Source organism: Lissotriton vulgaris, chromosome 2_2, assembly GCF_964263255.1.
Source record: "Lissotriton vulgaris chromosome 2_2, aLisVul1.2, whole genome shotgun sequence".
NCBI classification, from domain to species: domain Eukaryota; kingdom Metazoa; phylum Chordata; class Amphibia; order Caudata; family Salamandridae; genus Lissotriton; species Lissotriton vulgaris.
This window is the reverse complement of record NC_141688.1, coordinates 323,860,426-323,881,913: the sequence shown is the minus strand read 5'-3', so window position 1 is coordinate 323,881,913 and position 21,488 is coordinate 323,860,426. Positions and strand designations below refer to the sequence as shown.

The following is a 21,488-nucleotide window of genomic DNA, read 5'->3' as shown; positions in this document are numbered from 1 at the left end:
TCGACTTTGCCGGAGTTAAGTGTGGGCAGTGTGGGAGCTCCTGAATTACCGCGCCGACTTGAGAATTGCAGCTGGGAGCCATGTCCTGGACTTTCCGTGGGTGCCGCTGGTGGCTCTGACTACTGTGGTGAACCCATGTCGCCACCGTCTAGCTGGATTGTCGTGGGAGACTCGCTGCGCTGCGCTGCTTCTCTCTATACAGTTTGGGACTCCACGGCACTGGGCTGGTCGGCCGCTGGGGACAGACGCCTTCGATCATTGTCGTGTGGACTAGCTGCCTTTGGTGAACTGCAGTCTTGCTATGGACCATCTGCCACGATTGAGGACCACATTACGATGTCCGAGATGGACTTTGGTGATCGTTCCTTTACTCAGCTGTGGTCCCTTTGTTTGTCCCCACCTTCTACGAGGTCTGTTGTGCAGCTGGATTGTACCGTCGCCCCGCACCGTAGGGGACAGGGTTGAGGCTGCACCCTTTTGGATCAGGACTGTCTCTCTTCTGCTGCTGGGACGCTGATGGACTGCCGGGGATTTGAATAGTGGTATTGTACTGGTCTTGGGGTCGGGGTACGGGCGGCCGGGGAATCGTATGTTTATCGAATTGACTATGCTTAATTGGCCCTCCTCCGGTCTTATGTGAATTGTATTTCTTTTTCTTTTTCCTTTCCCTTTTCTTTCTTCCTCTCAATTTCTCTTCTCTTACTACATTTCGGGTTTTTTGGGGAGATGAAACACTCTGCTAGGGGGGGGGGGGGGGGTAGGCCGTAGCCTCTGCATGTGTGTAGGGTGGGGGGGTACATTTTAGTTAGTGTTATTTTCTATGGTGCCTTTTGTTATTATATAATTTTTCTTCTTTCCTAGGCCCGGGTTAGGTAGACTGGGGGATGGGTGAAGGCGCGGCGTTGGTTGGGACGTTGCGTCCTCTCTAGGGGTATGCATACTGTGTGGCCGTCCTCTGGCTGGAACTTGCATGTTGCGAGCCGCACTGATTGACACGGGTGTCTGCTGTCGAGTCCCACCTACGCGGATCTAGTTTCTTTTTCTTGTTGGTATTAGTACGGAATAGTACGACTTGATCTTAAATGTTGCGATGAAAACCTTGAAATTAACCTTCACTAATCCTGAGACATGGTAATATGATACTTACAGTGTAACCCATTTATTGCTTGCCTATGACGAAGATATTACTGTGTCGCCGTAAAGTTGCATTGATGCTCAATTGTTGTCGTGGCCGGCCGGAAGGTTGTAGGCCCGTATTTGTTCTGATTTGATGCACAATAAAGGTTTTAAAAAAAAAAACAAAAAAAAAAAAACAAACGCATCCATCAAATGCGCGCTTGACGCAGCAGACACTGCAGCTAGGTCAATCAACACTAGCGTCCTACTACGCAGACATGCATGGCTGCGTATTTCTGGTTTTAAAAATGAGGTGCAGTCCACCATTCTTAACCAGCCTGTCAATCGGGACTTTCTATTTGGCCCTGCTTTCGACACCATTTTGGATGAAATGAAAAAGGACATTTAGACGGCGAAATCAATGGGGGCATTGCAATTTTAGTAACATAGAAGCTCCTTTCGTCGCTCCTCGTACAGAGCGAATACATGAGGAAATACCTCACAAACAACGGCCTCATACAAAAGTAACACACAAGGTTCCTTCAACAAGAACACAACCAGAGGAGGTTACAGAGGTAACAATCATAAGGGAAGAGGACGTGGAGGCAATAACACCAGAGCCTCCACTGCCACAAAACAGTGACTCCATTACGCTACCTCCAGACCACTTAACACCGGTCGGAGGCAGACTCCAACAGTCCCTACCTGTCTGGAACTCAATTACCACAGACAGGTGGGTGAGAGAAATTATCCAGTCTGGCTACTGCCTAGAACTGACTTCTACACCACCAAACATACCACCCAGACATTGTCCAATGTCCAGCGAACACATCACCCTGCTACAACAAGAGGTGAACTGCATGCTAGAAAAGGGGGCCATAGAGCAAGTCCCTTTCCACCAGCAAGGGACAGGAGTATACTCCCTATACTTCCTTATTCCCAAGAAGGACGGCTCTCTCAGACCAATATTGGACCTCAGGCCCCTAAATCAATACATATTGTCGGAGCACTTCCATATGATCAAACTACAGCAAGTGCTCCCGTTACTACAGCAAGGAGATTTCCTAGCAACACTGGACCTCAAAGATGCGTATTTTCACATACCCATCTATCCAGCCCACAGAAAATACCTCATGTTCTCAATAGAAGGTCAACACTACCAATTCAAGGTTTTGCCCTTCGGGGTTACCACGGCTCCAAGAGTGTTTACAAAATGCATAGAGACAGTGGCAGCACATCTCAGGAGGCAAGACGTCCATGTGTACCCTTACCTGGACGATTGGCTAATACAAGCAAAATCGTACCAACAATGTGCAGCACACACGTCTCAGACAATCCAGTTGCTACACAGCCTAGGCTTTTCAATCAACTACACAAAATCACATCTGCAACCGTCCCACACACAGCAGTACCTGGGAGCCACCATAGACACTTCAGTGGCGAAGGCGTATCCAAACTCAGCGGGGATAGCCAGTATGCAGACACTCATTCGCAAATTCCTGCCAAAACACTCTTTGCCAGCTCAAGTCTTCATGCAGCTCATAGGCATGATGGCCTCCTGCATATTCATTGTCCCCCATGCCAGACTTCAAATGCGCCCATTACAGGAATGCCTAGCACGGCAAAGGAACCAGGCTCAAGGACAACTAAAAGACCTAGTGTTGGTAAATAGTCGCGCTCACAACTCTCTGCAGTGGTGGAACCCACTAAACCTTTCCAAGGGGCGACTGTTCCAAGAGCCGGTTCCACAACTAGTACTAACAGCAGACTCATCACTGACAGGCTGGGGAGCCCATCTCCTTCAATACACAGTACAAGGGCTCTGGACAAACTAACAGAAAAAGCTGCATATCAACCAACTGGAATTGCTAGCAATATTCCTAGCCCTAAAATCATTTCAGAAATACTTCTACAGCAAGATGGTGTTGATCCAGACGGACAAGATGACCGCGATGTACTATATCCTGAATAAGGGAGGAACTCATTCTCCACAGCTGTCCCATCTGGCACAAAGCATATGGAAGTGGACGATTCCAAAAAACATTTTTCTCCTAGCAGAACACCTTCCAGGAAAGGACAATCAGGTTGCCGACCTGCTCAGCAGGCACAGCCAACATCTACACGAATGGGAGATTCACCCCCAGGTTCTCCAGCCATTCTTCGAGGAGTGGGGTCACCCAGAAATAGACCTGTTCGCCACAAAAGAAAACTCGAAATGCCAATACTGTGCCGCCAGGTTCCCACATCCATTGTCACAGGGCAATGTGATATGGATGAACTGGTCAGGCAGATTTGCGTACGCTTTTTCCCCAGCACCACTGATCCCGCTGGTGGCACGCAAACTGCGGCAACCGTCACTCACAATGATCCTAGTTGCTCCCACATGGGCGAGACAACCGTGGTACACAAGGTTCCTGGAACTCTCAGTAGTTCCCCATCAAAGACTGCGCCTTTGCACCTCATCTTCTAACTCAGAACCATGGAGAAATCAGACACCCAGATCCCAATCAAATGAACCTAGCGATCTGGCTCCTGAGGTCTTAGAGTTTGGATACCTTAACTTGCCCCCAGATTGCATGAACATCATTAGGGAGGCAAGACGGCCAACTACTAGAGCTTGCAATGCAGCTAAATGGAAAAGATTAGTTATTTACTGCAACAATAATCAAATCAACCCCTTAGAGGCTTCAATACAAAACATTATATGTTACCTGCTGCATCTACAAAGATGTAACTTAGCATACTCTTCAATACGACTACACCTCGCTGCTATAGCAGCATACCTTCAAAACAGGCAACACCTTTCACTGTTTAGAATACCAGCAATCAAAGCCTTCATGGAGGGTTTAAAAAGGGTGATTCCTCCTAGGCACCCTCCATCCCCAGTCTGGAATCTGAATATAGTACTTACCAGACTCATGGGCCCTCCTTTCGTACCTTTACATTCATGCGAACTACAATTCTTAATGTGGAAAGTTGCATTCTTGGTTGCCATTACCTCACTCAGAAGAGTGAGCGAATTACAAGCAGTAACAATTCAAGAACCTTTCATGCAGGTACATGCCAACAGGGTGGTTCTTAGAACAAACCCTAAATCCATGCCTAAGGTTGTATCCAATTTCCATATCAACCAATCAATAGAACTGCCAGTGTTCTTTCAAAATCCACAGTCAGTAGCTGAGAGAGCCCTACACACACTAGACGTAAAGAGAGCTCTACTTTATTATGTGGACAGAACTAAATCCTTTAGGAAAACAAAACAACTGTTTGTTGCTTTTGCACCACAACACAAAGGGAATCCAATTTCAAAATCAGGAATAGCCAGATGGATAGTTAAATGCATCCAAATATGCTATCAAAAGGCAAAACGCACTTTAACCGTTCCCCCCAAGAGCACACTCCACACGAAAAATGGGGGCATCCATGGCTTTCCTAGGAAATATTCCTCTTGAAGATATCTGTAAGGCAGCCACATGGACCACCATACACACTTTCACAAAACACTACTGTGTAGACGTGCAAGCAAAGCAGCAAGCTGCTGTAGGCCAGGCTGTCCTCAAAACTCTCTTTCAAACTGCTGCAGCTGGCAGAGGTAGCCACCGCTAGAGGAGATACTGCTATACAGTCTATGCACAAGATATGAATTCAGCAGCTCACATGCCTCGAACGGAATATGCTACTTACCAGTATGCATCTGTTCTTGGCATGTAGGGCTGCTGACATTCATATCGCCCGCCCTCCTCCCCGGTGCCTGTGGCAGCTGCAGCATTATCTCTGGCATGGCCATCTCTTACTTTACTATCTCCAACTTTGCCACAATGGCGAAAAACTATCTGAGAATGGAGAAGATGCCCATGCGCACTGTATTCCAGGGGAGGGGTCACCTATCTCGTGATACTTGGAAGACTGTTCCAAGACAACAAAGTGCAATCATCCGGACCCAACACTAGGCGGCGATCTATGCAGAAGATATGAATGTCAGCAGCACTACATGCCAAGAACAGATGCATACTGGTAAGTAGCATATTCCTTTCCAAGCCAGCCAGCACAGAGCCGGAGAGAGCGGTACCTGTAGTTGTTTTATTACTAGACTTTTGTCGACTTCTTTTTCCGAGACTTTTGACTCCTGGTGCACGGAGGGATGGCACATCAACAGACCAGCTTCAAACCCTGTGACTCCTGTCAGAAGTTGAGGTCCGTTACGGACCCATATCTCTTGTACCTCTGGTGTCTGGAGCGCAACCAAGACCCGAAGTCATGCTCCGACTGTCGGGCCATGAACCCGAAGTCTTTGTGGTAGCAGTCCTGTAAGCTTCTCGAGGCCCGGCAGTCAGCTCCGCGCTGCTCGAGGTCCCGGTCGAGAGGGAGGTCACGGGACCGGTCGCGGAGTAACCACCATCACTCCTCTTCGAAGTCTTCGGGTAAGTCAAAGCACAAGAAGAAAGTGAAGAAGCATCGTCGCTATTCGCTTTCTCCCCATCCGTTGGCTGATGGGATGCTGAAGGTTGTTGTCCTCCGGCTCTGCCCGTTAAGCCTGTTGGGTCGGCTCTGAGCTTCCCTCCCTTCCCGGGAGCCGGAGCGACCCCTGCCCAACTTCGTACCTTTTAGGAAGCCCTTACTTAAGGGCCACGTGGATACTCTTCTCCATCAATATTTCCAAATTCAAAGTGCTCTTTCTCCAACTGCGGATCACATGTCTTTTGCTGGGTTGATGACCTGCATTTTTATTGTCACAATGCAAGGTTCCATGAGATCCTTGCAACAACTCTTGGAAGATAGTGGTCTCGTTGAAATGATCGGAAAGGCAGATTTCTTCTAACTCCTCTGGCCTAGCAGTCTTGTAGATGGTGGTGCAGAAAATCAAATGTACTTGTTTCTTATTCGAATACTTATCAAACCATTGTGACACATGCCGTTTCAGGCTAGAGAGCTCTTCTTCAAAGTATGATAGTGCAGCACCTATGCTCAGGCATGGGACGACCATGTCATATTATCTTTATTTACGTGGCTGTGAAGGCCTTTCTAGTTTCTCCGATTATCAACAGAATCTGAACACGCAATATGACCACAATGCACTACTCCAATATTCAATGGAGTCACCATGTGCAGGACCCTTTTTCTGGAGGTTCAGTCTTTCTGGAATTGGTTCTTGGTGAAAATCTTACAAGTGAAGTTCATCACTTCAGTGAAGATGCATTGGATGCAGAGGTAGGTTTACAAGTAAATAACGTTTTACTCAGACCGAAGCTACACATGATACATGTGAGATCCTTCCGAAACTGTTTAACTGATAGTGGAGTTTGTGCCATTGAAGCTAAGAGGGCAGTATATGCTAACTTTGTTATGTCAGCGAGCCTCAAGTGAACATAATGAAAGGTGTATACCATCACACCAACGTCTAATGAAACCCACTGTTCTACTGGAGCTTATCCACTTGTGTGGAGCCCACTTACGTGAACTCCTAACTACCACAATACAGTCCTGCAAGGGATCATACTGTTTGACTAGCCCAGAAATCTGTTTGCCACGACCTGGATAAAAACTCTGTATTAAATAGATAGGAAACACTGGACCAGTACTAAAGTCGATTAGGTCCCAGTTCAGAGTTCCGTCTCTAGTGCGCAACACAAACTTGATTTTTCTCACTTCACCATGAAAATATCTTGAATGCTATTTCTCCTTTCAAGAGATCCTGCTATTGTGGCACACTTCCCTGCACACCGCAGGATCTCCTGCCACACCTTGCTTCCTGCCGCTCAACCTTCATCTAGTAGCTGTTTTAATACTTGACCGAGGATGTACGCCTTCGAAATGTTAAAAACTAATTAGATTTCTATCCTTATAACCTACTTTAAATATATTGCGGTATAGTGGTTGTATCAACAGACCTGTTTCATTGTTTTGATGTCTAGGGATCCTACTCTGTCATAGTTAACTGTTTTGCTACTGGTAAACCCCAAACTGTTTCAAGGGCTGTTTTCTCTCAGGTTTATAAGTACAGCGCACAGTCAACATTTGTAACTCTTTGCCGAGATAAGTCTGGCACAAGGTAGAGGTACTGACTATATGGAAATGGCTAAACTCATCTTGATTGGCTGCACCATCTCTTGCGTGAGGCCACTAAGCTCGGGAGCGGGGCATGGCATTGAAAGTTATGGGAGGAGCCAAAGCTTGTAACTCTCTGGACCTAGCCGTTTTGATATGAAAACTCTTAACCCTTTACCTCTCAATCATAGGATATTTATTGATGTTCATGCCTATAAAACATATCTACCTTTGTGCGTCATCACCAAACCAACTTCAACAGCTAACTTTAAAATGATGTTCTATATGGGCATAAAGCCAGGCCACGTCAGATTAGACCCAGGCCCAAGAAAACCAGCCTGGGTCCTGCTCCATGAGAATCATTTCATTCCAAACTGCCAAGGTCCTCTCTGAACCGGAGCGCAGCAATCCAAGAGCGGTTTGGGGGTGTTTCTCCACTCAGGCTGCGGTGGTGTGTGAGGGGTCCCAGCAATCCAAGAGCGGTTTGGGTGGGTTTCTCCACTCAGGCTGCGGTCGTGTGTGAGGGGTCCCAGCAATCCAAGAGCGGTTTGGGGGGGTTTCTCCACTCAGGCTGCAGTGGTGTGTGAGGGGTCGCAGCAATCCAAGAGCGGTTTGGGGGTTTCTCAATTCAGGCTGCGGTCATGTGTGAGGGTCCCAGCAATCTAAGAGCGGTTTGGGTGGGTTTCTCCACTCAGGCTGCGGTGGTGTGTGAGGGGTCCCAGCAATCCAAGAGCGGTTTGGGGGGGTTTCCCCACTCAGGCTGCAGTCGTGTGTGAGGGTCCCAGCAATCCAAGAGCGGTTTGGGGGGGTTTCTCCACTCAGGCTGCAGTCGTGTGTGAGGGTCCCAGCAATCCAAGAGCGGTTTGGGGGGGTTTCTCCACTCAGGCTGCGGTCGTGTGTGAGGGGTCCCAGCAATCCAAGAGCGGTTTGGGGGGGTTTCTCAATTCAGGCTGCGGTGGTGTGTGAGGGGTCCCAGCAATCCAAGAGCGGTTTGGGTGGGTTTCTCCACTCAGGCTGCGGTCGTGTGTGAGGGGTCCCAGCAATCCAATAGCGGTTTGGGGGGGTTTCCCCACTCAGGCTGCAGTCGTGTGTGAGGGTCCCAGCAATCCAAGAGCGGTTTGGGGGGGTTTCTCCACTCAGGCTGCAGTCGTGTGTGAGGGTCCCAGCAATCCAAGAGCGGTTTGGGGGGGTTTCTCCACTCAGGCTGCGGTCGTGTGTGAGGGGTCCCAGCAATCCAAGAGCGGTTTGGGGGGGTTTCTCAATTCAGGCTGCGGTGGTGTGTGAGGGGTCGCAGCAATCCAAGAGCGGTTTGGGGGGGTTTCTCAATTCAGGCTGCGGTCGTGTGTGAGGGTCCCAGCAATCTAAGAGCGGTTTGGGTGGGTTTCTCCGTTCAGGCTGTGGTGGTGTGTGAGGGTCCCAGCAATCTAAGAGCGGTTTGGGTGGGTTTCTCCGTTCAGGCTGTGGTGGTGTGTGAGGGTCCCAGCAATCCAAGAGCGGTTTGGGGGGGTTTCTCCACTCAGGCTGCAGTGGTGTGTGAGGGGTCGCAGCAATCCAAGAGCGGTTTGGGGGGGTTTCTCCACTCAGGCTGCAGTCGTGTGTGAGGGTCCCAGCAATCCAAGAGCGGTTTGGGGGTGTTTCTCCACTCAGGCTGCGGTGGTGTGTGAGGGGTCCCAGCAATCCAAGAGCGGTTTGGGGGGGTTTCTCTGTTCAGGCTGTGGTGGTGTGTGAGGGTTCCCAGCAATCTAAGAGCGGTTTGAGTGGGTTTCTCCGTTCAGGCTGCGGTGGTGTGTGAGGGTCCCAGCAATCCAAGAGCGGTTTGGGGGGGTTTCTCAATTCAGGCTGTGGTGGTGTGTGAGGGGTGTTCCTATAGTGATATACTATGAGTGGGGCTTGAAAGGACTGTGTGGACCCTTCTCTTCCAACCTCCTGCATGTGCTTTGTTTGTTATGGATTTCAGCGTCCTCTGTAGTCTTTGAATTGTAGCCCTCGTCTGTCCATCTCTGTAGTTCTCAGGCTCCCAGCTGCTGCTACAGTGCAATCTCTTGTGCTGGGAGCCTTCTTTAACTTCTGATGTCTGAATGCGAGTCTGTCCAGCTTGAGGCTTCCAGCTGGTTCTGACTTCTAATATGTGTCTGTCTTGGTACTAGAAGAATGACCTGGACTCTGCTGCCAGCATTGGGCCTCCTGTCCTCATCCGGAGCACGAGCCAAGAATCCGAAGTCAGCACAGTGGTAGGGCACGGCCAAGCATGCCTCTTATCCTTCATGCATGTTCTCCTGTAGGTGCCCTACATGAATACATGCTTGTGACTCTACAAGCACACACTGCATGTCGCTCCAGTTTCCCTCAGAGCATGTGTTTGTGCTGTGTGCAGGGTTCCTTCATACGTGCAAAAGCATCTGCTGATGTCTTAAATTGCACTCTCAACATGTGCTCATATCAACCTGTTTTACCTTTGTTTTGTGTTTCATTGAACGTTAATCAGCAGAATCCCAGCATGCAAGTGTGTGTAACGTCCTGTTATGGCTAGTTTGGGTGTTGTAACTATTTTTGTCATTTGTTTACATGAACTCTTTGGGCTGTTTTCAATTTATATCCGGTTGCTTTTAGCAAATCCCACAGAGAGCAACCTTCCTGCCCACAAAGCATGTTCATGTTGACTAGTGATAAACTATTCCCCATCATTTGAATGAAGCAGTAATAATTCCTTGTTTTTCAGTTTCGTTTTGTGTTTTTTGATTTTTCTTGGTTGTATAAGTGCCATCCATATCTTTCACATTTCCCTTCCATTTTTTTATTGTTCTTAACATGCAGAAGTGGCTTAAATTTAAGATGTGCAGTTTAGCCAACACGTGTTTCACTCTGGTGATCTGTGACTACTTAACTTTGTCAAAGCCGAATAAAACGTTAATTTGTTTAGTGGATGGTAGGAGCCCTACATTTTCAAGGCATAAAGAAGGAACAGAAAACAATAGTATTTGCTTTAAATGAATTTTGTAATACCTGAATTGTCTGTTACTGGAGGTACTTTCTAATCACTCTGGAAGGTAGGATGTATGTGGTGGCTAGTTATGTCTTTTATAAACCTTTCTGTTTTTGAACAGTTACCTCAAAAGAAGAATTGAGACCGAGCTTTCTGCCTCCCAGTCATGATTAGTGGGTGTTGACCAATGGCTCAGGGGGCCTGTGCTCCGGAATAGCCACACTGATTGAATTTCTGTTTGCACTGCCAAGGGAGTACAGGAATTGGCTTCTCATCGTTGGTGCCGGAGGGTCCTTCAGGCCCCAACCCCAGCACATGCTGCATCAGCAGCATAGCCCTTGCTAACAAGCTCAGTTAGTGCTGTGTGGGGGGGGGGGGTCAACATTTACGTCATTGTGTCTAGGTTTGACAAAGACTGTTGGTATCTTTATCTTGTGCCATGCTGTCATCGCTGGACACCTCTTCCCCCCAAAGTCCCCACTGTAGCTCAGGGGTTGGCAGCTCATACATGTGTTTTGGTCGTGTTCTGGTCCTTTTCAAGAGTCCCTGTATGCAGGATGAGCGTGTTGTCCTGGCAACAGAGCTTCAGTACTGATGTTGCGCTCTTTCCCAAAAACCAGCAGATACTCCTACCAAAGTCAGATTCCCTTCTGAGCAGACCACGGCTGACATCCCTGATGGCCCACCAATTAGGCCAGTGCTAGCTTTTTGAGGAGGTGTTGTCTAGTCATGATCGTAGGGAGAGTCTGCCATTTTTGTATGCACAGTCATGTTATACAGGACCAAGCACTAGAAAACCATACTCTGGAGGGGAGGGTTGATTATGAAGGACCTGACTATTTTACCGAAACGCTCCTCTTCTAGGGTTGCTGTTGCAAAGTCTGACACTCAACTTGCTATCAAGGTCTCTCCGTAGCTCCTACCTGACTATGGCAGGCGTCACATTTTATGTGTACCCAGTTGAGCAAATACCAATGCTCTTTTGGGAGAGCAATACAACCCTCTGGTGCCTGGAAAGAGCAAGGGCTCTAAGAAAGAGAAACATTAAAATGCAGAAATCCATTTGTACAGTTGACTTCCAAATGCAGGGACAGCTTATGACTTGTGCTTAGTGTTGTATGGCGATTCCGAGGTCGGACCTGCACAGATTTATCAAGAATGTAAAATAATCTCGCTTTACAGTTTTAATGCAAAGTTTTCTCGCTTGTTGGTGACTTTTTGTCCTTGTGTCCACCTCCTGTATTTGTCTGCTAGGTCAGCAACAGCTCTGGTGAGACCATGGGAGCGGACAGTGACCTCAGCAGTAACGCTGGTGATAATCAGGGAGGGTCTGTTGGTGGAAATCTTTCCGGGTCCCGAGGCACAGTGTCGGACAGTGAGATTGAGATGAACTCCGTTAGCGGATCTATCTTCGTAAGTCTTCAGTGAGGGGTGTGAGCTTGAACGGGTGGGTTTGGAGTGGAGCACCTGCTCTGAGTGACTGAAGACCCTGTGAAGGGTGATCTAGAGGGCTGCAGAGCCATTGGTGCCGGGACGGAGTCATGGGGGAGTTGTGGCATGGGACCGTCATAAATCCAGATGTTGACCCTCCGTCCTCTTTCTGTTGCAGTGCCGTCATCCTTTTCACCACTCTTCTGGGTCTCCATCTCTTCTATCTGATCCCTCGTCCACCATCCTTAAATCCTCCTTTCTCTTTATGAATGCTAACTTCCCTTTCCATTGTTTCAGGGCAAACCCCAGACCTTAAAACCTGTGATAAAGGAGCCGAAAGGCAGTAGTCCTCTGCGGGTGCCAGAAGACATGAGCCAACGCGTTTACCTCTATGAAGGGCTCCTAGGTGAGAAATTTGCTTTATGTAAAATTGTCAAAAATAGTAAACAAGGGGACCCGAAAGGTAACTAAGGACTGTGGGTATCGATTAGTATTACAAAAAGCAATGGTCCTCAGCATGCAAGGAATAAGGGAAGAAATAATATAGACTTAGATAAGTATTATATATATATTTCACATGCCAGCCGGACATGGAAATTTATTAGTTCAATTGTAAAATAGGAGCAAAAATAGACGTACACACAATTACAACAAGGCACAGTCCTGTACCTAGTATAAGGGAAAGGTAGTGAGGGAGAGAAATAGTGTGAGACAGACAGTGGACAGGCAATAACTTGGAGCAAAGGTGGCTTGCACTTAATTTGAAAATAATATAGCAAGCTCTAACCAACAAAAACCACAATCAGTATACACAATGGTCAACTTGTGGCTTTGTTTGAGAAAAGTCAACGTTTCGATCCCAATCTCCTAATCAGGAGGATCCTCTGCAGCGGTCCCCTCTCCTTCTTGGTGGAAAGCGCCGGGACGCCCCTTTGCTGGGGCAGCCGAGCGCTATAGAAAACTATATAACATAACATAACATAACCTAATTGATTCTAAAGATATGCCGGGTCGAATTGGAGGCAACCATAAACACCAGGCAATTGTATTATTAGTCCTGATGCCGATCCCCTTTTATTAGGAGCTTGGGATCGAAACGTCAACTTTTCTCAAACAAAGCCACAAGTTGACCATTGTGTGTACTGATTGTGGTTTTTGTTGGTTAGAGCTTGCTATATTTTCAAATTAAGTGCAAGCCACCTTTGTTCCAAGTTATTGCCTGTCCATTGTCTGTCTCACACTATTTCTCTCCCTCACTACCTTTCCCTTATACTAGGTACAGGACTGTGCCTTGTTGTAATTGTGTGTACGTCTATTTTTGCTCCTATTTTACAATTGAACTAATACATTTCCATGTCCGGCTGGGCATGTGAAAAATATATATAATACTTATCTAAGTCTATATTATTTCTTCCTTTATTCCTTGCATGCTGAGGACCATTGTTTTTTGTAATACTTATATAAAATTGTGTACTATTGCTCATAGGCAGCAGCGACTTTGGTAATTAGAGGGGATTGTAATGTGTTCTGATTGCTGTGTGGGGGGTTACATATTTGGGACAAGGAATTCAGTGTACCAAGGAAGGGTAACAAGGTCTTTGAAGTACAGGTTGAAAGATGTTTTTGAAAAACAACTTTGTAAGATCTTTGAAGTGCATGCTTGAGAAGTCTTTGAAGTGCAGGGTAACCTGGAGTTTGAAGTGAAGGAAATCATGATCTGTTAAGGTCTTTGGAGTGCGGGGTTGCGCGATGTTTGGAGTGCGGGGTTGCGCGATGTTTGGAGTGCGGGGTTGCGCGATGTTTGGAGTGCGGGGTTGCGCGATGTTTGGAGTGCGGGGTTGCGCGATGTTTGGAGTGCGGGGTTGCGCGATGTTTGGAGTGCGGGGTTGCGCGATGTTTGGAGTGCGGGGTTGCGCGATGTTTGGAGTGCGGGGTTGCGCGATGTTTGGAGTGGGGGTTGCGCGATGTTTGGAGTGGGGGTTGCGCGATGTTTGGAGTGGGGGTTATGCTGTCTTTGGAGTGCAGGTTGCAGTGCTTTGATTTGCCTCTGTATCATAGGTTATTTTACTGACTCTAAAGTGATTTCCAGTTATTTTGCATTCTGAGGCTGATGGTCTTTAATAAATATTATTAAAATCTTATTCCTTTTGTAGCCTTTTCGTCTCCATTACGGCAGGGCCTTGCAGTAGAGGGCTCATTGTGTTTTTGTCATGCAATAAATATTTTATCAGTGCAGATAGATTTTGAAGTTGGGTCTTTGTGCGGTTGACTGCAGGTTATTTTCCAAAGCTGTTGTCTGTGGACTTCTTGTTCTTTGGGTCCTGGGTCATGATAGCTGCTGCTGTTCACCACAGAGATCCTCTGCCACCAATACTGCTGCGTCCCAGTTGGATAGCCAAGTTCTCCATTCTTCAATGAGCCACTCAACACTAGGTAGTGATGGTGAGCAGGGAACCCTTCCTCTTAGAAGTGGTGAAATTGGATTCTGACACAGCAAGAGGCCATAAATAACTCCCAGACTGGAAGTTCAGTCAGATCTATGAATTGTAAAATTAATAGGTAACTAACCAAAAGCTCCAATCTTACATGTTGTGGCTCCAAGCATCGTAAAACGTAAGAGAATTGTAGGCTGACATCCTATTTAATATTCATTAGAACAACTGCATTTGAATTTTTTTAAGGACAGATGCAAGTCTTTTACGATTGTGTAGTGTTCAAGCTTTTAGGCTGCCTTAGAAGCTTCTGAGACTAGATCCAACCAGCACAGTGTTGACGGGAATCCTGCAGTGATCTTTTACGATTGTGTCGTGTTCAAGCTTTGAGGCGGCCTTAGAAGCTTCTGAGACTAGATTCAGTGTTGACGGGAATCGTGCAGCGATCTTTTACTTCTTTTCATATCAAGTCTGGGTAGTTTCTTTCCTCTGTTATGAGTAAGAACGCTGACGCCTTTCTCAAAGGGGCCCTTTGCATATTAGAAGGTCTTGCAGCAAGCCTTCCTGTGTGGACAAGCAACCAACAGAGTGAGGCAGCTGCAGTCCAAGAGGGTCTCCAGAGTCCACCACAGGTAGATAGACCGGTACAGTGTATCCCCTCATGTACCAGTTTTGGTAGATCAGAGTTCTTGTGGTGCAGTGATGCGGTCATTAGTTTATTTTGTTTGTGTTTTTGTCCATGGGAAGTGTTTTGAAATGAGTCAGAAGGACCTGAGTTTGAGAATTAGAGAGCTTATTGACCTAAAATCATTGTGAAGTGAGCAAAGGAAGCCTGCAGAGTGGAGGGGGGGAGGGCAGCAGGCTTATGTTTTGGTAGGGGATAGTTGTGTGTGGTTTATTGGGGAAAGAGAAAGGTTGCTTTGTGGTTTGAACAAAGGAGGAATAGGAGACTAGGACTCTAGTGGGGAGCGTTGTGAGTCTTTGGTTTCCAGGTGGGAAAGCTTTAGGGATCCTTTTGATCCATGGTTGGAGGGTACGCCTTGTTGATCTGTAGTTCCAGACAGAGAAGATGCTGGGTCTGTGAGTTTAGAGAAGGATTGTAGGTCTAATTTCAGCAGGAAGGGTTACTGGATTGTAGCGCACGCAGCAGAGGGATGTTTCTTTCAGATGGAACAAGTTGTAGTTATTCTGTTTGACTGTGAAAGACTTGGAGTCTGAGGATGGGTGGGGAGAAGTGTGGGTTTGTGATTGTAGTCTGGAGAGTGTTGTGAATGTGACCTGGGGGAACCAAGTAAGGTTGAGTGTCACTGCTAAGGAGGGAGGGTTGTTCCTATTAATGATAAGGATTCCAAACAGTTTGCTTTTGCTTTTTTGCTTTAAAATAACACAGCTCTCTTCACATCCTCTTGACACCCCCTCCTTTGCCACTCCTTCCTTTATTTCCTCCCTGCTGCTCTCATGATCCTTTGTCTCTTGTATGTATTTATGTTTGCCACTCAATCCTCCTGTCCTCTGTCATTCTCCCCTCTTATTTGTTCCCTCCCATGGTGTCCTGTACTCCTCTCTGGTACTTGCTCACTCTTCTTAATTCATCCTCTACTTATCTTCTGTGCTTCTCCTTCTCTTTCCCTATTCATGTGTATTTGCTCCCAATTCTCTTCCTCACTAAGCATGTTCTTCTCATATGTGCTCTTCTTTCTCCTCCCTCACCTTTCCTTGTTCCTGGTCTCCTCTGACTTCTGCACTCGCTTTTCCTCATTCCTCATCTCCATCTTTCTTTCATGCTGCCTCTGTGCCTCCTCCTGTCCCTTTTATTCCGCCTCTCCTCTTCGGTGCTGCCTGTTGATCTCTCCTCCCTCTTTTGTTCCTTTCCATTGTTGCTTTCTCTTGTTCACGGTGTGCTCACCTCTTCCCACTTTGCTCCCTCGCTCTCTCCTCCTCACTCCTCTCTTGTGCCTTATATTCTAACTCCTTCTCTGTCTCTCTCATGCTGCCTCTGTGCCTCCTCCTGTCCCTCTTATTCCGCCTCGCCTCTTCGGTGCTGCCTGTTGATGTTTCCTCCCTCTTTTGTTCCTTTCCATTGTTGCTTTCTCTTGTTCACGGTGTGCTCACCTCTTCCCACTTTGCTCCCTCGCTCTCTCCTCCTCACTCCTCTATTGTGCCTTATATTCTAACTCCTTCTCTGTCCCTCGCATGCTGCCTCTGTGCCTCCTCCTGTCCCTCTTATTCCGCCTCTCCTCTTCGGTGCTGCCTGTTGATGTCTCCTCCCTCTTTTGTTCCTTTCCATTGTTGCCTTCTCTTGTTCACGGTGTGCTCACCTCTTCCCACTTTGCTCCCTCGCTCTCTCCTCCTCACTCCTCTATTGTGCCTTATATTCTAACTCCTTCTCTGTCCCTCGCATGCTGCCTCTGTGCCTCCTCCTGTCCCTCTTATTCCGCCTCGCCTCTTCGGTGCTGCCTGTTGATGTTTCCTCCCTCTTTTGTTCCTTTCCATTGTTGCTTTCTCTTGTTGACGGTGTGCTCACCTCTTCCCACTTTGCTCCGTCTGCCCTCTCCTCCTCACTCCTCTATTGTGCCTTATATTCTAACTCCTTCTCTGTCCCTCGCATGCTGCCTCTGCTGGCTCAGGAAGGGATAAAGGCTCCGTCTGGGACCAGCTCGAGGATGCTGCCATGGAAACCTTCTCACTGAGTAATGCCTCTCTCTGCTTTGCAGCCTGTGCTTGTGTTGATGTATTTTCCTGGATGTTTTGTTAGAAGGCTTTATGTTGTTACCTGGAAACCATGTCTGCAGTCCTGGGCTTTGGCTTTGCAGACTCCTGTTGTGTTGTACTTCTATGCAGCGGTTCAGTTATTTGAACGTCACGCTCTGTAGATGTTGTTGCTCATCCATGGGATTTATAACGGAGAGCCTAAGACTGGGGACGGGGTGTCTTGGCGATTATGGGCGATCGGTAAGTCGCCCTCTTTCTCTCTTTGTAACAAATCTCCTCGCTGCATGTGTTGCACAACCCTCGGTTTCCTGCATGTGTCTTTTGGTCGTGACTGGCTTTCCTTTAGCATGAATACACCTTGCTGCATGCGTGTACATTGTCTGCAGAGTTCATGTACTTTGCTGATGGATGCTTCTAACCACGGATTCCTCACATTTAAAATATCCCCAGGCGCCAGATGGGATTTGGGAGTTGTCCTAGCAACGCTTCTGTTGTACTGGTAGGTGGCACAGTGCAGCTCCACTTTAGCTTCGATCTGCCATGGGAGCGACAGAGCAGAGCTGCTTACAGACGTAACTCCGGTTCCTTTCACTCCTTTGAATGCGGATTCAGAGCCCCACTACAGTTTATGTCTGATTTTGATGATTTTCAAATTCCACTTCAGTGTGCCAGGGAACAATCCCCCACCTAAAACTACAGGGTTCAAACAATGGCATGAGTCTCCAAATCAGATGCTGGTAATGAACCTGCACAAAGTGTGATTTTGATGTCTTGTCTCGAGGAAAGAGACTAAGTTATGTGATGAGTAGGGCGTCATGCACCCAGAGATGATCTGAGACTGTGAAGCGAATGTGTAAGTTCTGAACATTGAAAGAAGTCACGGACCTTAAGTAACTCCCGCTCCAAGTCCATGGCGTAGACCTTCTCCCGCTCTCAAGGCCAGTCCAGAGACAGGTCTTCCTTGTGGTCGAAATCCTCAGGTAAGTAGACATCCAGTGCGAAGAAAACACCAGAAGATGGGGCGGACCTCAATCCTATCCTGCCACTCTCAATTGAAAGAGAAGTCGCAAGAGCTTCAAGGTGCCACTCGCACCCAAACCCCACTTGAGGGTCCAATTCCACAATTGATCCTGTTGCATCCAGTGTTCCTTGCCCAACCAGAATACCGTTTTGCAGAAGGACAGATTCCAGTATCGGTATTCCCTAGATGCGGGCAATTGGATGAAGGCCTTGGACCTCAGGTTCTTAAAGACATTACCTACGGTTCAAGGTAGACGAGGAGCATTTTCAAGTTGCCAGGCTCTCCTGCAGGATCATCAGTGCCCCTTGGGTGTTCACAAAAGTAACAGCGGTGATTGCCACTCACCTTCTGATGTTGGTGGGATCAGTTTTTCCCTTCCTTGACAACTGGCTGTTGAAGGCGAGCTCACCTCAGTCATGGTCTACCTCCAGAAATCTGAGAACCTCCTGACATTGTTGGGGTTCTTGATCGATGTGCCGAAGTTGTACCTCTCGTCTACTCAGGGGCTTCAGTTTATAGGAGCTCTTGTCTTGGATATGGTGCAGTTCAGGTCCTTCTCACAATCACGAGTGCTGGACATCAGGGCTATGATCCCGATATTTCTGCTGCGGTCCTGGGACACAATGAGTGGCTCTGATGCTTCTTAGCCGACCACTACTCCAGGTGGCAAATGCGGGCTCTGCAGTTTCAGTTTGCCCAACACCAAGAAAACCCTTTGGAGTCTATCCAGTTTATGGAGGAGGTCGCACAAGATCTGCAGTGGTAGCTGATCTACCACAGTTGGACCAGCTGCAGACCCCTCTTCTTGCCCCACCCAGAGCTAACAGTGGTGACTGATTTGTCACTTCTGCGTTGGGGCGACCCGGGGAGATGGAGATCAGAGGGCTCAGATCTCCTGTGGAAACCTAGCTCTACATCAGTCTGTTGAAGTTGCGGACCATTAGCCCGTCCCTGAAGGCCTACCTGCCGTCCATCAGAGGTAGGCCAGTGCAGGTTCTCATGGACGACACCACTGGCGTGTGTGGTACTGCGGCTAGCAGGGTGGCATGGGCTCCTGGGTCATGTGCCAAGACACTTGCTTCCTCTGGATTTGGTTAGAGTGTCCGGGCATCTCCCTGAACATGAACCACCTGGCAGGATATTCAATAGTCAAAGCGGACAAGTTCAGCTTGCAGCGCCTGGCGGATCACGAACTTCGGTTGCACCCCAAGATGTCACAGGGCATCTACGACAGTGTACAGAACCCTGGCTGGACCTTCACTTCCAGATCCACATCGACCCCAAGACCACACTCAGAGGCACCCTCCTCTACAGACCACCAGGACCCCGCGCAAAATTCAGCGAAGACATCACGGACTTCATCACTCCACACGCGCTCCCCTCCAAAGAGTACATCCTCCTGGGAGACCTCAACTTTCACCTTGAAAAGAACAACGACCGCAACACCTCCACCCTCTTGGACAACCTCGCCAACCTCGGACTTAAACAACTGGTCACCTCCCCCACCCACATCGCAGGTCACACACTCGACCCCATCTTCACCTCCAGCAATCATGTCTCCTTCAGCCATACTACGGATCTCCTCTGGACTGACCACAGCTGCGTTCATTTCACCTACAACAAGCCGAAACCCATCAACCACCTCCAACCAACTCTACAAAGAAACTGGAACAAAATCACCATCGACCAGATCTCCTCATCGCTCCTTCTAAACACCCCTGCCCACTCCTCTAACCCAGACCAAGCCGCCACCAACCTCACCCTATGGTTATCCAACACCGCCGACACTCTAGCACCACTGAAAAAACGTCAAAGCAAACCTGGCAGCAAGAAGGCCTCATGGTTCAACGATGATCTTAAAAAGTCCAAGAAACTCTGCCGCTCCCTTGAAAAAGCCTGGAAAAAAGACCCAACCACCAGCACCAAAGACGCCTACAAAAACGCCACCCGCATACACCACCAACTAATCCGAAAGGCCAAGAAAACAGCATTCAAGGACCGACTAGACAACAACGCCCACAACAGCAAGGAACTTTTCAACATCGTCAAGGAATTTACCAATCCCTCGGCCAACTCCAACAACATCACCCCCTCTCAAGCCCTCTGCGACTCCCTAGCCTCATTCTTCCACAACAAAATTGCAGACATTCACAACAGCTTCGACAACCAACCCGTAGACCAACCCACCCAACCATACGATGAACTCTCTCCCCCCTTGATCACCCTTAACGACTGGAACCCAATCTCCACCGACGACACCATCCGCCTGATGAACTCCATCCACTCAGGATCCCCCACAGACCCATGTCCTCATCACATCTTCAACAAAGCAGACTCCGTCATAGCTCCGCACCTCCGAGACGTCATCAACTGCTCCTTCAACTCCGCCACCTTCCCGGAAAGCTGGAAACACGCTGAACTCACCGCCCTTCTGAAAAAACCCACAGCGGACCCCACCGAACTCAAAAATTACCGCCCCATATCACTCCTTCCTTTCCCGGCCAAAGTCATCGAGAAAGCCGTCAACAACCAACTCGCCGCCTTCCTCGAAGCCAACAAATCCCTCGACTCCTCACAATCTGGCTTCCGAGCAAAACACAGCACTGAGACCGCCCTCATCGCAGCAACAGACGACATTCGAACTCTACTGGACAATGGAGCCACAGTCGCCCTCATCCTCCTCGACCTCTCCGCAGCCTTCGACACAGTTTGCCATAGGACCCTCTTACAACGCCTCAGAAACATCAGAATACAAGGAAAAGCACTTGAATGGATCACCTCGTTCCTCACCGTAAGAACCCAGAAAGTCCGCCTTCCACCATTCAAGTCCGAGGCCTCTGAAGTCATCTGTGGAGTACCACAAGGATCCTCACTCAGCCCCACCCTCTTCAACGTATAAATGAGCCCTCTCGCGGCCATCGCACGCCAACACAACCTCAACATCATCTCTTACGCGGATGACACTCAACTGATCCTTTCTCTCACCAATGACCCCAACACCGCCAAAACTAACCTACACGAAGGAATGAAAGAAGTTGCCGAATGGATGAAACACAGCCGTCTGAAACTGAATTCAGACAAAACTGAAGTCCTCATCTTAGGTACATCCCCCTCTGCATGGGACGACTCTTGGTGGCCGGAAGCCCTCGGAAAAGCACCCATCCCGACAGACCACGCACGGAACCTAGGCGTTATCCTGGATTCTTCACTTTCAATGAATAGACAAGTCAGCGCCGTATCCTCATCCTGCTTCAACATTCTTCGCATGCTCAAAAAAACATTTCGTTGGATCCCCACAGAGACCAGAAAAACAGTCACCCACGCTCTGGTCACAAGCCGACTGGACTACGGAAACACCCTCTACGCAGGTACTACCGCTAAACTCCAGAAGAAACTCCCAACGAATCCAAAACGCCTCAGCCAGGATCATATTAGACATCCCACGTAACGAACACATCTCTGGTCACCTGAGAGACCTCCACTGGCTACCCGTCAACAAGAGGATCACTTTCCGACTGCTCACCCACGCACACAAATCACTCTACGACATCGGACCAGAATGCCTCAACTCACGACTGTCCTTCTACACCCCCTCCCGACAACTGCGCTTTTCCAGCCAAGCCCTCGCCACTATACCTCGCATCAACAAGACAACCATGGGAGGCAGATCCTTCTCATACCTGGCTGCTAAAACATGGAACTCACTCCCCACTCACCTTCGCCTTACCCAGAACCACCTTGCATTCAG

The 21,488-nt window shown here is 48.3% G+C and overlaps 1 protein-coding gene across 2 annotated transcripts in view; it reads left to right on the top strand.

The window, feature by feature from the left end:
- The window catches only part of MADD (MAP kinase activating death domain), a 956,601-nt gene that overhangs the window by 538,931 nt on the left and 396,182 nt on the right, over positions 1-21,488 (top strand). The window contains exons 24-27 of one of the 2 annotated variants that reach the window (XM_086959712.1): positions 9,309-9,392; positions 11,399-11,557; positions 11,873-11,981; positions 16,635-16,697. In XM_086959712.1, coding sequence (XP_086815838.1) covers positions 9,309-9,392; positions 11,399-11,557; positions 11,873-11,981; positions 16,635-16,697 — 415 coding nt within the window. The remainder of the gene's footprint in view (positions 1-9,308; positions 9,393-11,398; positions 11,558-11,872; positions 11,982-16,634; positions 16,698-21,488) is intronic. The other variant, XM_086959713.1, reaches the window with a different exon arrangement.